Source organism: Arachis ipaensis, chromosome B04, assembly GCF_000816755.2.
Source record: "Arachis ipaensis cultivar K30076 chromosome B04, Araip1.1, whole genome shotgun sequence".
NCBI lineage: Eukaryota > Viridiplantae > Streptophyta > Magnoliopsida > Fabales > Fabaceae > Arachis > Arachis ipaensis.
In genome coordinates this window covers 130,378,945-130,394,927 of record NC_029788.2, presented here as the reverse complement: position 1 = coordinate 130,394,927, position 15,983 = coordinate 130,378,945, and the positions used below count along the sequence as shown (strand labels likewise).

General features: G+C 33.2%; 1 protein-coding gene across 1 annotated transcript; it reads right to left on the bottom strand.

Moving 5' to 3' along the window:
• On the bottom strand, window positions 2,050-4,109 carry LOC107637384 (probable endo-1,3(4)-beta-glucanase ARB_01444). The gene has a single exon (XM_016340805.2). It carries the CDS (start codon window positions 4,107-4,109, stop codon window positions 2,064-2,066), a length of 2,046 nt encoding a protein of 681 aa, XP_016196291.1. The 3' UTR covers window positions 2,050-2,063.

The following is a 15,983-nucleotide window of genomic DNA, read 5'->3' as shown; positions in this document are numbered from 1 at the left end:
CTTAGTGAAATTTAAACTACTTATGGTGTCATTATGAATATCTTTTCCTTTTTATGAGAAGCCTCATTTTCTTTGTTAAAACTAACTAAACACATAAATTATTTGATCACAGTATCTATTTAATTTTATTTTCCTTTTCACTATTAAATTGAATCCATCATATATTTGTATTTTATTAATTATTTGACTTAATCAACGACATTACAATATAGAGAAATCTGAAGAATATTTACTGTACAAAGATTTTAGCCTATAGCAACGAGGTGTTTCCTTCTGTTTTTTATACTAAATCAAAGAGTGAGATGAGTAATTAATGATTAAACCATGGTTTTGAAAACCGGACCAGACCGGCCGGTTCAACCGGAAAAATCAGAAATCGGTTACCTAACCGGTCCGGATAACGTAGAAAATTGTCTGACAAAAAATCGGTGAAAAACCGATCGAACCGGAGGTTAACCGGCGAATCGAAAGAACCGTCCAGTTTTTTGGCGGTTTAGTGGTTTGCAACTTCAATGCCAAACGACGTCGTTTTGGCTTAAAAAAAAAAAAAAAAAAAGACAAAGGCGTACGCGAACCTAACCCTGTAAGCTGTAACCCACTATGCCACTAATGACTAACCCTAATCTGAGCTACCCTTTCTTCCCCTTTCTTCCCCTTTCCCCTAACCTAATCTGAGCATTCGGCGCCAGCCTCCTTTCACCCACCAAGGCCACCATTGCCACCCACAACCAACCACAGCAGCCGCGACCACCACCGGCCGAGCCCGCCTCCTCGTCGCCGAACGTCACCTAGCCCGCCTCCTCATTCGCCACCCACAACCATCCACAGTAGCCGCGACCACCACCGGCCGAGCCCGCCTCTTCGTCGCCGAACGTCACCTAGCCCGCCTCCTCATTCGCCACCCACAACCATCCACAGCAGCCGCGACCACCAACATTGAATTTGTTGAATCTAGTTAGGGTTTGGTTAGTTATAAGAGGCTTGTTGCACAATAAGAAAATTCATCAATGTGTTATTCAATTGAATTGTATATTGGCAGCCCAAAAAGGGATAATTGAATTGTATAAGAGAATTGATGTTGAATAATTAGCCTTGGCTTGACAATGTTACCTACAAGATCTTTAATTTTTTGCAGCTTGAGTGAAAATTCTGCCTCAGTTAGTTGTTTTAAAGTTATCAATAAATTTAACTCAATCTGAATATTATCAATGAACTTTTCATCTTCAATTTTTTTTATATCTTAAATTCTATTAAAATTTTTTTACTTAAAAATTCATGAATTTAAATATATAAAATTATATATTAAATTTTTAATAATTTTATTTAATATTTAATTAAACCAGTTGAATCCCAGTTGAACTCCGGTCGAACTACTGAACCAGTAAATCAGTCGTCTCACTGGTTTATTGACCGGTCCGGTTCTCACAACCTTGGATTAAACTGATAGATACTTTTAGACAAATAAAAAGCAAATAATTCTCAAATAGTACAAGATGGGTTTACATACCGATAATAATTTTCGGGCATCATCTCTAATCTTTTTTAGTCTATAATTATCATAAAATTGTGGTGTTTGAATAAAAATGAATCTTGCCGAAAATATTATATTTGCCTATTGATTGTATATGAGTTGTAGAAAAAAGAATACAGTATAATTAATTATCCTGAACTCTTGCATGTTAGTTGAATCTTAATTGAGCTTTTAGGTACCATGAACAAATTCTCAAGTTTATCGGGTTGTGTTTGTCCTGTTAAATTTATTTTCTACGTAAACAAGATCTTATCTCAAAAGATAATAATCTATTTGTACATTTTCAGACATGCTTAAATGATAGTCTGTCTAATTTAAAAGAAAAACCTAACTCTATGACCAGCATACAAAACCCAAATTTAAAATTTCCTCAAAATTTGTATGATAAAAATATTCTTCCACAATTTGAAGCTTAAAATTTCGATAACCTTAACGTCATTAGGCATAGAAAACCCAAGAGTTTCCCAAATTTTACTAGCACAAATGAAAGTATTAAAGGGTGCAATTCAAGAAAAATGATAACATAATAACACTAAGTTTTCAATATTGAAACATTGTTTTCATTACAAGAATCTTGACGATGATCTTCTTGGCCTCTTCTGCTGTGCAACCACCATAACAGATTGCTCAATGAGCTCCTTACATCATTAAAACTTGATAACTCCCGAACCTTCTCCAATGCAGCTTCATTATCATAAATACCTTCCATTGCATAAAGGAATCCCTTCGATATTTCCTCAACACCATCTCTATTCAAACAAGGCATAGTCCACTCCACAACCTCCTTCATAAAACCAACGTCGAAATACAAGAACTCAGTAATAGGCAGCAATGGAAGAACATGCATGTCAAGTGCATGGTCTTTAACTCCACCACTTACCCTCTTGTTAGAACATAGAAGCTCCATTAACCTATTCTCCTTTGTAAACTCATCAAACTTTTCATCATCCCTCTTTAAATGGTGCCACATTTGAGCGGCATTAATTTCCAATGCTGCAAGAGTTGAACCAATAGCAACAAGATTTGCATCATTATATGCCAAACCCATCAACGCTGCTGAATAATATGCACTCACAGCTTCACCACTAATCAATTGGTATCTTCCAACATCATTATCCTCTAGCCCTGAATCCCAAGAGTGTAACATGAACAGATCAAAACACCTTAAACGTGTATACTTAGACTTTGAATCTTTTCCTTCCAAGTTCATGAAATCTTCCATGAGTGAGTATGCTTCTGACCTATACTTCTTACCCCAATTCGGATCAATCTTTGCAAGAACTGCAATTCCATAGACAAAGTTACCTAGTAGAACATGAATTTTGTAAACTCCAAACCCTAATTCTGCTTCTGAACTATCAGCACATTGTTTAGTAATAAGCCCTCCCCATTGCTTTTCATACAAAAATCCATTCCCTTTAAAAGTCCCATCTAACCATGGCTGAATGGTTTCTTTCAAGAATTTCTGAACAAGTGAAATCAAGTCAAGAAAACCAACTTCCTCAGCTATCATTGCAAGCCTTGCTGCCCTTGCAATCGATTTGCCATAATAGTAAGATGAAGTATTAGCTCTTTTTGAAGAACGAAGAGCACCAACATCCCTACAAAGAGCTTGTTTGATTTCATGATAGGAGTCTTTATTGACACCTCTAGTAGAGTGCCAAGTTACAGGAACATGTTCTGCTTCCAACATCCATGAATCGCCAACAACACCAACAAGGCCACCATCAATGCTTCTATACTTAAAATGTTTAAGAACACTCACATTACCCTCATCTTTAGACAGAAGTTGAAGATGGAGAGGATGAGCTAACATCAACAAATTACCAAGCCCATTCTTCTGCCATTTGTATTCAACACAATATGGCTTAGTGAATAAAGCATCTCCAGAAAGAGGGTAGCAAGAGCTGTACCCGTCAAGAACAGCCTCGTTTTCTGAGCTTGAATCTGGCATAACTGCAATCCGAACCATCACAGGAGCCTCATCAGAAGAAATGTTGGAGAAAGTGAGTTTCATGTCAAAGCTGAAACTAAATATGGTTGGTGAAGAAGTATAGATAAGCCATTTCTGACCATTGTCAAGCTGAAGAATATACTTAATTGGTGAAGCATTTGAAGAAAAAGAGATTTTATGGATGGAGGTTATGGAAAGAGATTCATGTTGTGACAGAGAAACGGTAACATAAGGGCTTCCCCTAACAAGGAAGAAAGTGAGATTGGAAGATGGAAACTCAAGAGTGACACTGAGATCACTGAAGGAAGATATAACATGGCGGGTTTGAGAACCTTTTGTGGAAGAGATAGTGAGATCAGGTGTGAAGACTTGGTGCATAGAATGAGAGGAGACAGAGAGAGAAGGGTAGCAGAGAGAAACAGAGGAATCAGAGGGTTTGATGAGGTAAGGGTGAATGTACTCTTGAATATTGCCATTGCCAAGGACAAAGTTCTGGAAGAATGAATTTGTAGGCAATGGAGAAGCGAGAAGGTTTCTAGAGAAGAACTTTGAAGGGTCAGGGAGCACTTTGGATTTTCTTAGTGGGAAGAGAAAAGGTTGTTCATCATCTATTGTATTTGCCATTATCTGTACCTGCATGCATGCATACATTGATAGGAACTGGTTTTATATATAATGTGAGATACTTATGAAGTTATGATCACTTTTTGACTCTCCGTCTTCTTCAACAGAGAGAAAGATAAACTGATTTTAAATTAATTAGTATAGTTACTCTTTAAGTGAGCCTGTTGGATTTTCTATGCACCAGTAACTAATACAGTAATAATGGCGTCTGGATAATTGGACGACATTTATAAGGGTTTGGTGGCATGTTAAAAGTTATCTTTTATGTAAACGGGCCTACTACACATACAAGCTTACAAGCTTACAAGTTGGCCCAGTCCAAATACAACTCACGCGCATGAAGAGGCATTACATGGAGCGTCACATTCACGCGCTCAACACTCAAACGGTTACATATCCTACGAGTAATGGCAGACTCTTCCACTTCCTCCACTTCTCAAAGCGATTCGAAAACAACGCAATCCTTCCATTTTCGAGCGAAAATCGAAGTTCAAAATATTCAAGTCGTCGCTAACCTTCGAAACCTCCATCAAAACACCATCAAACTCTCCCTCAAGAATTTGAAGAGAAAACAAAGCAACAACACTCAAGGTAAATTCATTAACATTCCTGTATATTTTTCAGATTACGAGCTAGGTTTTACTTTTCTTATTCGTTGTTGTTCTAGGGTTTACTGTTATTCTTGTTGTTCTATATCTTCTGGTAACTGATTTTTGGGGGTATATTCAGTAGATTGGGGGGTGTATATTGCTTGACCTTGTAATGTTGCTTGATATTGAAGCATGTTTGAGTGATACCTGACTGATATACATGCATGTACTATGGGAGTATCTCACTGTTATCAATGGGTGTATCTGACTCATATATATGGGTGTATGGGTGTATCTGACTCATATATATGGTGGTATCTTACTGTTATTAATCGGTGCATCTGAATCATATATATGCGTTGTTGTTCTTCTTCTTCACTAGGTTTTACTTTTCTTCTTTGTTGTCGTTCTAGGGTTTACTGTTATTCTTGCTTCTTTGTTACACTGTTCTTCTAAGTTGTTGTTCTAGGTTCTCCTGTTATTCTTGTTGCTCAATATCTTCTGGTAACTGATTTTTGGGGGTATATTCAGTAGATTGGGGGTATGTATATTGCTTGACCTTGTGTTGTTGCTTGATATTGAAGCATGTTTGAGTGATACCTGACTGATATACATGCATGCATCTTACTATGGGAGTATCTCACTGTTATCAATGGGTGTATCTGACTCATATATATGGTGGTATCTTACTGTTATTAATCGGTGTATCTGACTCATATATATGCGTGTATCTTTTTTCATTTCAGAGAAAATGGCAGCAAGAAACCGAACAAAAGACTTTAAGTGTGCCACACATCTCCTCAGTGATAAATTCAGAAACATGACTGAGGAGAAGAAGGCGATTGTGAGGGATCTAGGATTCGGTGGGTTGATGCACATCCCACCACTAAGGGTGCATCTATCTACGAACTTTGGGTGTATTTTATGTATCGATTCGGGTGTATTTTTTATGTTCGATTGGGTGTAAGTTGTGTAGTCATTTGGGTGTATTTAAAGTATTCACTTGGGTGTATTTTCAGTATTTCATTTGTTGTTTCGCAATTGTTGCAGAACATGGCGCTTTCGGATCACCCAAACGGGGAATTCATGTCACCGAAAACGAATAAGGAATTTAGGGTGGAAGACTACCCGAATTTTATTCCCTTCATAGATGCAAAAAAATTAACTTTGCATCCATATGTAAGTTTCATTTGCTAAATTTGTTAGTACACTTCTTTACTTATATGCCAAATAAAATAACACACTGTTGAAAATGTGGCAATCTTTCAGATTTTTGCACCTGTTTGCTACTCGGGGCATTGGTGGTTATGGCTGATAGATACAAAGAAGCGGAGATGTCATATACTTGACCCGCTACACAAAAAAGCTCCCGGCGAAGAGAGAAAGAAGGTTAATAAATTCACTGTAAGTTGCCTCTGTCTTCTTTACTTTAATATTTAGGTCTATTTCGTTAGTTGTGTTAGGTGTATATTGTCCATTCAGTTGGGTGTATCTGGTGCATTCATTCGGGTGTATTACTGATTTGTTTTGGTATTTAAGGGATATGTATTTTCAAGATTGATAACATATGCCGGCGGGGAACCTCTGAAGAAAGGCGAGAAGGAGAAGGAAATTAAATCATCATATGTTAAAATATCAGGCCAAAAATCAAGGTATAAATTTGTGACTCTGAACATTAAACTTTCGTAAATGAGATTTGTAATTTATTTTCTTCGTTTTCAGCTATGACTGCACTATCTACGTTATGAAGTGGATGGAGTTAATTGAGCCGGAAAACATTAAAAAGGGGAAGTATGAATGGGATAATTGGCCACAGGTAACTGTCTTTAGAACTATATAACTCTGTATTACTTTACTGAATTAATATTGTTGTTTAAACAGAATATACTTTTTAATTGTAGGAGGAGGTGGACCACTATAGAGTGGAGTATGCTTCGCGGATACTATTCAATGAGATGAATAAAGAGAGAGATCGGGCAATTAGAGAGAGTAATGCTATAAGGCTGTCGAAGCCATCCTCTGTATTATTGAGTCCGTTTTGTCAGATATATTCTGCTGATATAGAAACTGCGTAAATATTTGTAAATTGAACAAATGCTGTAAATATTTGCCATTTATCAACAACTTCTATTCCATGTATATTTTTTTCCATAGTTAAACTATCTGTCCTGTTAAACTGTCTGTGCTGTATTCAAAAGCTGTATTACAGGTGGTAAAATATGAAGGACAAAATCAAGACATATATAAACGTAAATTATAAACTGTTACACCCAACGCAGGTCTAATAATACACTCAAGATTGCATAAAATATACACCCAAACTGTCTGTGCTGTATTCAAAATGTATGAATTACAAGTACTAAAATATGAAGAAAAACATCAAATCAAATATACACTCATAACCTGCGAATTTTTACAGCTTTTGTTCTATATGTATCTATATATGTATCTATATGTAAATTGTGAATTAACAAAAATACACCCAAAAGAACGGTGCTTGTACACCCATATTCTGGAAAACTATACACCCAAAGAGTTATCCCCTGCTGCTGGTACCCTGAACTGATAATTCATAACATGTCCTTGATATTGGCTGGAATTTGAATGCACCGCTGATGCAGTATCAAACAGGTTTATCTGAATATAACACTCACATATTAGCTAAACTATTAACGAGAAAAATAAACTCAATCCCCACAAATTTAAAGAACATTAGTTTTACCTCACTTAAACTTTCGTTTTCTTCTTCTTTGTGGCATTTGTAATCTGTTTGTCCAACTTTGAACCTAGCCTATTTTTTGGATGTCCTCTTGTTCGAATCCTTGGCGGGCTTTGAAGCTCGTTAACGGATTCCAAGTTGGCGTCTTCGTGGGATAAAGAACATGTCCCCTTCCTTTTGGCTTTTAATGATTCCATCTCAGCCATGACGTTATCGTACGCACGGTGCAGAATTGCAGTCAGCTCCTCCGATTCGGATGCAAATTTGCAAATATTTTGCGAACGAAAAACCAATTGGTCGAACCTCTTGCTTCTTGGCTCCAACAGTGGCTCGTCGTGGCTGCTCTTTATGTGTGTGTGTCGCCTCTTTACCTTCTTGCTCCATCGTTCCAGTATATATCTGGGTGACACTTGGCTTACTTGTTCGAAGCTTAACACGCTTAGTGCGTGACGACATAGTATCCCTCTCGACTCGAATAATAAGCATTGGCATTTTACCTCGGCTGCAACTGAGTCGTAAGTAACCACAAACTTGTTGAATATTGAGCTGGAAACTTGTTCAACGACTTCGTATACTGAATAGCCTAGAGCAGAATTCTTTAATCTGGTGATGCAATTCGCCTTTCCTCTGAATTGCGCTTGGACTTCCCTAAACTTTTGATGAGTGTACGCATCTTGAAACTTAGCTTCAATAAAGGATTTGGTTGCACACGGTATGACCGTATGAAAATCTGCAGCATCTAATTCTCTCTCTGCTTGCTCCCTACTTCCGAGGCAATTATCGTATTGTTTGACGAACTGAATAAGCGAGCTATTCCGGGTGATATACTTGTTAAAAAATGAATGCATGCTCTCACTCCTTTGTGTGCTTCTCATCCCTGCCCATAAGTGGTGATCCAGATAGATAGGAACCCATATATGACGGTCTTCATACAGATCTGCAGAATACACCCAAACACAGACTATAAATACACCCGGGGGAACATGCAATTTACACCTCTGCTGCAGATTTTAAAAATACATTACCTGAAAGCCACTTGTTGTCCCCAAGACCAAAATTCAGCAGAAAATCATTCTAATTCCTATCGAATGAGTCTTTGCTGTGAGAGTTCCAAACCACTTGGCTTATTTCTTGTTCGATATCGGCATGTCCCTTGTACCCATTTAATTTGCTTGGAATCTTCTTCATGATGTGCCAAATACACCAACGGTGAATTGTTGTTGGCATACAGGCCTCTAAAGCCCTTTTCATTGATGCGCACTGATCGGTGAGAAACCCTTTCGGAGCGTTTCCTCCCATGCAACGAAGCCAGCATTCAAATAACCATTTGAATGATTCAATTTCTTCGTTTTTCATCAAAGAGCATCCGAGAAGTGTTGACTGACCGTGGTGATTCACCCCGACAAAAGAACCACAGACCAAATTATACCTGAAACAAATTACCATAGTCCAGAATGCAAAATCGTTAGGTACACCCCAACAAATGCTTAGTATACACCCAAACAAAAAGGCAATATACACCTCTGCTGCGGATTCATAAAAATACATTAATTTAGCATCTTAAACAGGGGCAGTTTGTTACCTGTTTGTATTGTAGGTGGTGTCGAATGAAACAACGTCTCCGAAATACTCAAAGGCAGCTCTGCTTCTTGCATCGGCCCAAAAAGCCAGCTTAATCGATTGATCCTCCTCGAGTTCGAGCTCAAAAAAGAAATTCGGATTCTTCTCTTTCATTCTTAAAAAATATTTCCCAAATTTCTTTGCATCTTCTTGTTCGGAAACATTTCGCACTTCCCTGGTAATGTAATTCCTCACGTCCTTTTCGATAAAATTTAACTCGCGGTGACCCCTGGCAGCCGCAACAAATGATTGGTAGGTTTTGCTTGGTCTGATACCGGCCTCCTCGTTATTCTCTATTGTACGACGAATGGACATGCTTAGTTCCCTGTGCTGTTTGAGCATCTCTGGTTTACTTGGACAGCAGGGGTGTGAATGATCCAGCACAACCTTTGAAATGATCCAAGCACCGACATCCTTCAATGTGTGTATATAAATTCTTGCAGGACAGTTTAAACCGGCTGTCGGATTGGTCTTCTCGGTCGGAGATATTTTAGATTTCCATTTTTCCTCTCTGCTACATGTAATCAGTTGATTCTTAATCTTGTTTCCCTTCCTATTTGTGCACCGAACTCTTGTAGAGAAACCTGCAGCCTTGGCATAGTTCTTGTAAAATTTTCCAGCATCTTCAAGGGTGGTAAAGGTCATTATAACCTTCGGAACAAGCTGGTCATCAACAACAGAGAGAGGCTGCAAAATACACCATGTCAATAACTAAAAATACACCCAATCAATGCTGATATAATACACCCGAACAACAACAGCTCAGTTAAAATAACATAAAAAGCCATAAACTGTAAATACACAGGCTGCAGAATACACCATGTCAAAAACTAAAAATACACCCGATCATGTCTGATATTATACACCCGAACAACAACAACTCAGTTACAATAACATAAAACCAATGAACTGTAAATACACCCACACTTCTCGAGAAAATACACCCAAACAAGTTCTGATCTACACCCGAGCGTCTGCTATAAATTCCAGATAATTAATCAAAACTAATAAATTACATTCAATCAACAGATTCACGTTAACGTGTTAGTTTCACAGTCAATGTTCAGGAATTTTTCAACTACACAATGCTACGTAAATCAAACCTCAGGGACTTCATTAGATTCATATTCATAATCCACTTCGCCTGGATTCAGCTGACAATCTGAGGTTGAATGATCCATTATCTTCAAAACGAGTTCAAACTTTGATTTCAGAAAACAACAAATCAAATACAAAACGAAGCTCGAGTTGCACAGAGAGAGGAAAGTAACGTAAACGAAGAACATACCGCTGAGAAGAGGAGAGGAAAAGAACGATGGAGAAGAAGGAGGGAAGACGCGCGAGAAGAAGAACAAGCAAATCTCCAAGAGGCGCGAGAAGAAGAACAAGCAAATCTCCAAATAACGAAAACGAAGAAGGAAAGAAATCTTTTAAATTTGGCAGTTAGATATACGAGGGATCTTATATAGCGCGTGTATACCACGTATGTGTAGCAGCGCGTTATTTGTTTTATTTGTTAATGAACTTGTAAAAGCATACAAGCCATTAGGGCTTGTATGAGGAGCTTTTCTGTTTTTATTATATTCACTCACTATATCAAACACTATTCTTTCTCTTACTATATATTATTCTCTATATACATACATGCCATTGTCTCATCGCCACTATTATATTACCTTGTTCTCCTTTCTCATTTTTTTCTCCTTCCACATTCTCTTCATCTTATCGTTATTAATTATCACTAAGTATCATTATCGCAACGTTTACTCTTATCTATTACTTTGATTTATAACCATCTATTGTGTTAACTTTTATGAGTTGTTGAAGTTTTACTAAAAGAATTAAGACATAAAACATTTAAAATTTTTCCAAATTATCAAAATTTGATGTTAGTAATCATAATTATTTTCAACTAAAATAATAAAAAATAGTACTATAATTGTAAGTTTTTTAACTAATCATTATAAATTTAAGTCGTAGTTTAATATAGTACCTTAGCTTAGGACGGAAGGCAACCATTGCTATCCACATTTGACTGCTATTTTATAAGTTTTATATTTATTTTATTGTGCACATCAATTAAATTATACTTTATGATTTTATTTTACATGTTTTGAAATAATGACATCATATTATAAGGATTAGATTAATTTTCATAGTCTAATACGAATCTTATTATTTTGTTCGTCATTTAAATATTATCCATAAAGAAAAGTTACTTAAACTGAAACACTATATAAAAAGAGACAAAAAAAATTTTAGATTTATCGTCATGGTTTGCTTCTTCGACCTCACTTAATATACTCAAATTTAATAGCTTTAATGGTGGTGATTCTTTATAATTAGTTAAAAATCCCCAACTTTCTCTTTCTCTCTCTAATTCTCCCTACGATTTTGAACAAACTTAATTTTGTTATTAAATAATTTTTTAAATTTAGAATATTTTTTTTTTCCTATATAATAAGTATCTTTTAAATTATCTTTCATGTATCTTGAAAGTTAAAAATTAAAGTTAAACTATATTAGGTGTTTTATTAAGTACAAAAATAAACATTTTTTTTTCCAAAGAACTTAGATACTTTATTCCTTTCAGCAAAAAAAGGAAATAACTGTCCAAATGTGACTTAGTAAAGACAAAAGAAGAGAGAGACAGTAGCCTCTCTAAGGCTCATTACACATAGAGCATTAACGTAAAATTGCAATACAGAGAGATAAGATAAAAGAAGACCCACTCAGATTTGGGATGGCCTATGACATAGAAAAATAAAGAGAAAAAAAATAATCATGAAAGTTGAAATAACGAAAAATATATAACACAGTTCTTATCTTGACATATTTAAATGTTATATGTCAATCTAATAATTAATAAAAAATAATATTATCCAATATAAAATAGATTAAAAATAAAAAAGAGATTAACAAAATCAATTAACAAAGTTCTTATCTTACTATATTTATGGTATTATATGTTTTTTATATGCCAATCATATGACAGACAAATAATATTAAATTAATTAATAATCTTTTTGCAATAATTTAAAAAATTAATAAATGTCAATTCTAGTACTCTTTATAATTAAATGTGAAATTCAATACTCTATATAATTAATAGTTTAGATAGTTCAGAAAATTAATATGTTAATATTTTTAACAAACCTTTGATAGGTGTGAACTTTCTTGCGCCCTTTATACATGCCAATTAAATAAATTAGCCACTCCTTAAGATAAATGATTATTTTATTTCAGAAGAAATATTTATATACTCAAATTTCAAATATAATACTCTATATAATCAATAATTTAAAAAATTAAAAAAAATATTATTGCAAAGCAATTTAAAAATAATAAGTTAACAAAATATTTATGAAACTTCTTCCTTCCATCATTGATAGGTAAAGACATGTAAACAAAAATAAGAACACATACTAGATAAAAAGAAAATATTTTCTTTCTACATCAAATCGATAAGATAAAAAAATGGTTTTTTTTTTTTTACATCAAATTGATAAGGAAAAAAGACAGAACTATTTTGTACGTAAAAAATTGGGAATGAATTAAAAGGATAAAAGAATGACTAAAAATATAAATTAAATAAGTAAACTAAAGGTAAGTGGAAGTAATGGAAGACGAAGGAAGCAATGCAATTGAGGGTGTTGAAAAAAGAGAAGGTCGATAGTAAGAGAAACACATAAAAGTGTGTATGAAGAATAAAATTAGTAGATTTTTCTAAAAAATTACAAATAAAACTTTAATATAATAATTAGAGTGAAATCAAACTAACAGTGAGTCTGTGAGAGTACAACGTACTCAAAATAAAAGGATACAAAATAAAAGGATATAAACTAAAACTAATATAGAATTAAATAAAACATGAAGATGGTGAAGAATGTGAAGACATTGATAAAACAAAGAATATAAACTAAAACTAAAACTAACATAAAATTAAACAAAATATGAAGATGGTGAAAAATGTGAAGACATTGATGTGCATTTTTTTTGTTGGGAGATGTATTATCATGGTTATAAGAGTAACAAAACTATGACTATTTTATCCTTATAATTTGTTTTAGTGGGATGTTATTGGATTTTTTAAAATAAATTTTATGACTATTTTGTCCTTATAATTTGTTTTATGAAATAGTTTGTTAGAGAATAAATATAGTTAAAAAAATTTGAAAACTAAAGTTATGGTCAATTCTTTGTATTGACTTTATATATTGTTATAGATACATATTAATATATAAATAAAAATATTAATCGACTTTAATAAACATAGACTTTAAGTGAAATGAATTATTTGAAGAGATATGATTTCTTCAAAAGTTGGACATCAAATTGTAGTATTGCCTTTATATATTGTTTGAAACTGGATAATATAAAAAACTTGTTTAGATATTGAACAGTAGTGCTCGATCTATAGTTATAAAAAAAATACAAACTTTAGATGTAAAAATAGAATAAGATAAAGAGTACTTGTCTTTTGAATTTTTTTTTTTAAATTAGAAATGAGTACTCAAAAATAAAATAAACCATAAATATAAAATATCACCCACTTATATTATCATGACGTCTATTATTTGGACCAGTTCCATTATCGTGTGTTTCTATTCCTGTATTCTTTAAAAGGTATAATATAGATACGGCAATGAAGTTGGCATAAAAATTGTATCAACTCTATTTCTTAATAAATGCATATCAGAACAAAAAAAAGAACAAGATACAGAAAAAAAAATCGAACAACAGTGAGGTGAAGAATATTTATAAGTGGAGCAATTATTTAATTTACTCACTATTGCAGTAGTTATTTAATTCTTTCGTGGATTAATAACTTTTTTTAATTAAAAATCTGAAAATATATTATTACTAACAAAAATACATAATTAAAAAAAATATAAATCTTTCTAATAAGAGTATAAACTATAGGCTATTTCAGTACATAATACTTATAATAGTATTATACCACCGTAACTATAAGAGTATAACTATTATAATATTACTAGTAGCCTAATTTATAATAGGAACAAAATAGCCTTATTAATAAACTATAAGAGTATTACTATTATAATATTATCGAGAAATATTCGTTAAACTATAGCCTATAATATTACAATTACAAATCTGAATATATATTCGTTAACTAATTCTTCAGGTTTTCTTCTTGTTCTTGTTCTTTATCGCTTGGGATCGCAGCTTCTTCGGTTCTTCTCTGCGCTCGCTTCAGGTTTTGTTTTTTTTTTTCTTCTTCTTTTTAATGCATGGCTTGCTAGAGGATCATCGCTAATGCTTGCTCAGGTTCTTCTTAATTAGAGGATCATCGCTTTTTCAGGTTCTTTCTTTACGTAACTTGCTGTTATAGAGGATCATTGCTAAGGCTTGCTATCATGTTCTTCTCTTCTACGTTTTTCTTCTTCTTGTTCTTAATGCATGGCTTAGCTTGTTCTTTGATTTTCTTGATTAATTTGCTTGTTGTTATTCTTCTTAGTCAACGTGCTACCTTATTATAATAGTTATACTCTTATAAGATATTATAGAAAAAACTTACGCTACGTACTCAAGATACATGATATTTTAAAATTAAATTTATTAATTATATTTTTATCTTTAATTTTTCATGATATTTTTTTAAAATTATTAAAATATAAATAATTAATATAAATAACAAAATAAAAAATAAAATATAAAATATATATCTATATCTATATCAATATATCAATATATAATGTGATACACAGTATTTTATTAATAGTTATTTCAATGGGACAATAGTATTTAAAGTATAAAAAAAATAAATCATTATTAACTAAAGTCATTAGAATAATTGAATTTACAACGTATGGTTTACATATATTTGATGTCCAATATTTATTTTTTTAAAAAATCACACGTAAAAATATACTCATTAATTAAATTTATACTAATACAATATACAATATATAATGGACTATACCAATATATAATAGACTATACCAATGTATAATGGGAATAAGAAAATTTGGTATCCAATTTTTTCTTACTATTTTACCCCTTTTTTTTGTTTTTTTGTTAAACATTGGATTCAGTATAACAAACATTTTACTACAGCATGTTTATTATTTTTTGATCAAGGAAAGAATTTACTCCACTATAGATAGAGTACCAAACTGATTCACCGTTAACCCACGACGTATTTTAAAAATGAAAAAAAAAAAAAACTGCTACTACTACGTACTCACTTTAAAAACTAACTCACTTTCAATAAAAACTGTTCCACCTTCAATCATACTTAACAGAATTAAATTACTCCTTCCCTTTCAATTTTGGTCTTACAAAAGTTTTTCTTCTCTGCATATCATTGTTATCTTTTTGACAAATAAAAATGAAAACTTCACGAAATCAACAGCCACGTCAACGTCGACCCATTTGGACAGATTATGCTAGGCGAAAACATGACCGAAGAATAAAGACAACAATACCGAGCTAGAAGACGTGCAAGTTACTAGGAGATAATTCGAAAAGGAAAACAAATTGCCATCCCAACTGATACAACTCCAATTCCAAACACTGGTGGAAGTACCGATTAACTATAAATATAGGGGTAGTCAGATTGACTACAATTAGACAAATGGCCAGAGCTACCACCTATCATCAATTTGCTACAGGTAACACGATAACTAAATTTAATTTTTTTTGTTATGAATTGAATTAGTTCTTAATAATTATATTTTACTTTTCAAAAACACAGGAATGGAAGCACATGAGAATAGAACTGCCACAGGTAACAGAAATCAAAATTACATACACAAAATTAAATAAATTAATATTACTATACATGATTTAATATCCAAAATATATATCACAAAATTATATATATACTACAGTGTCTTTCTTAATCAAATAACACATCAATCATATATCAAGTTATAAAGTTAATATTAAAAAAAAAATTTTAATAATAAGAGATATAAT

What these genes read in the sequence shown, in the direction of transcription:
- LOC107637384 (XM_016340805.2), bottom strand. Translation starts at nt 4,109, where the DNA reads ATGGCAAATACAATAGATGATGAACAACCTTTTCTCTTCCCACTAAGA.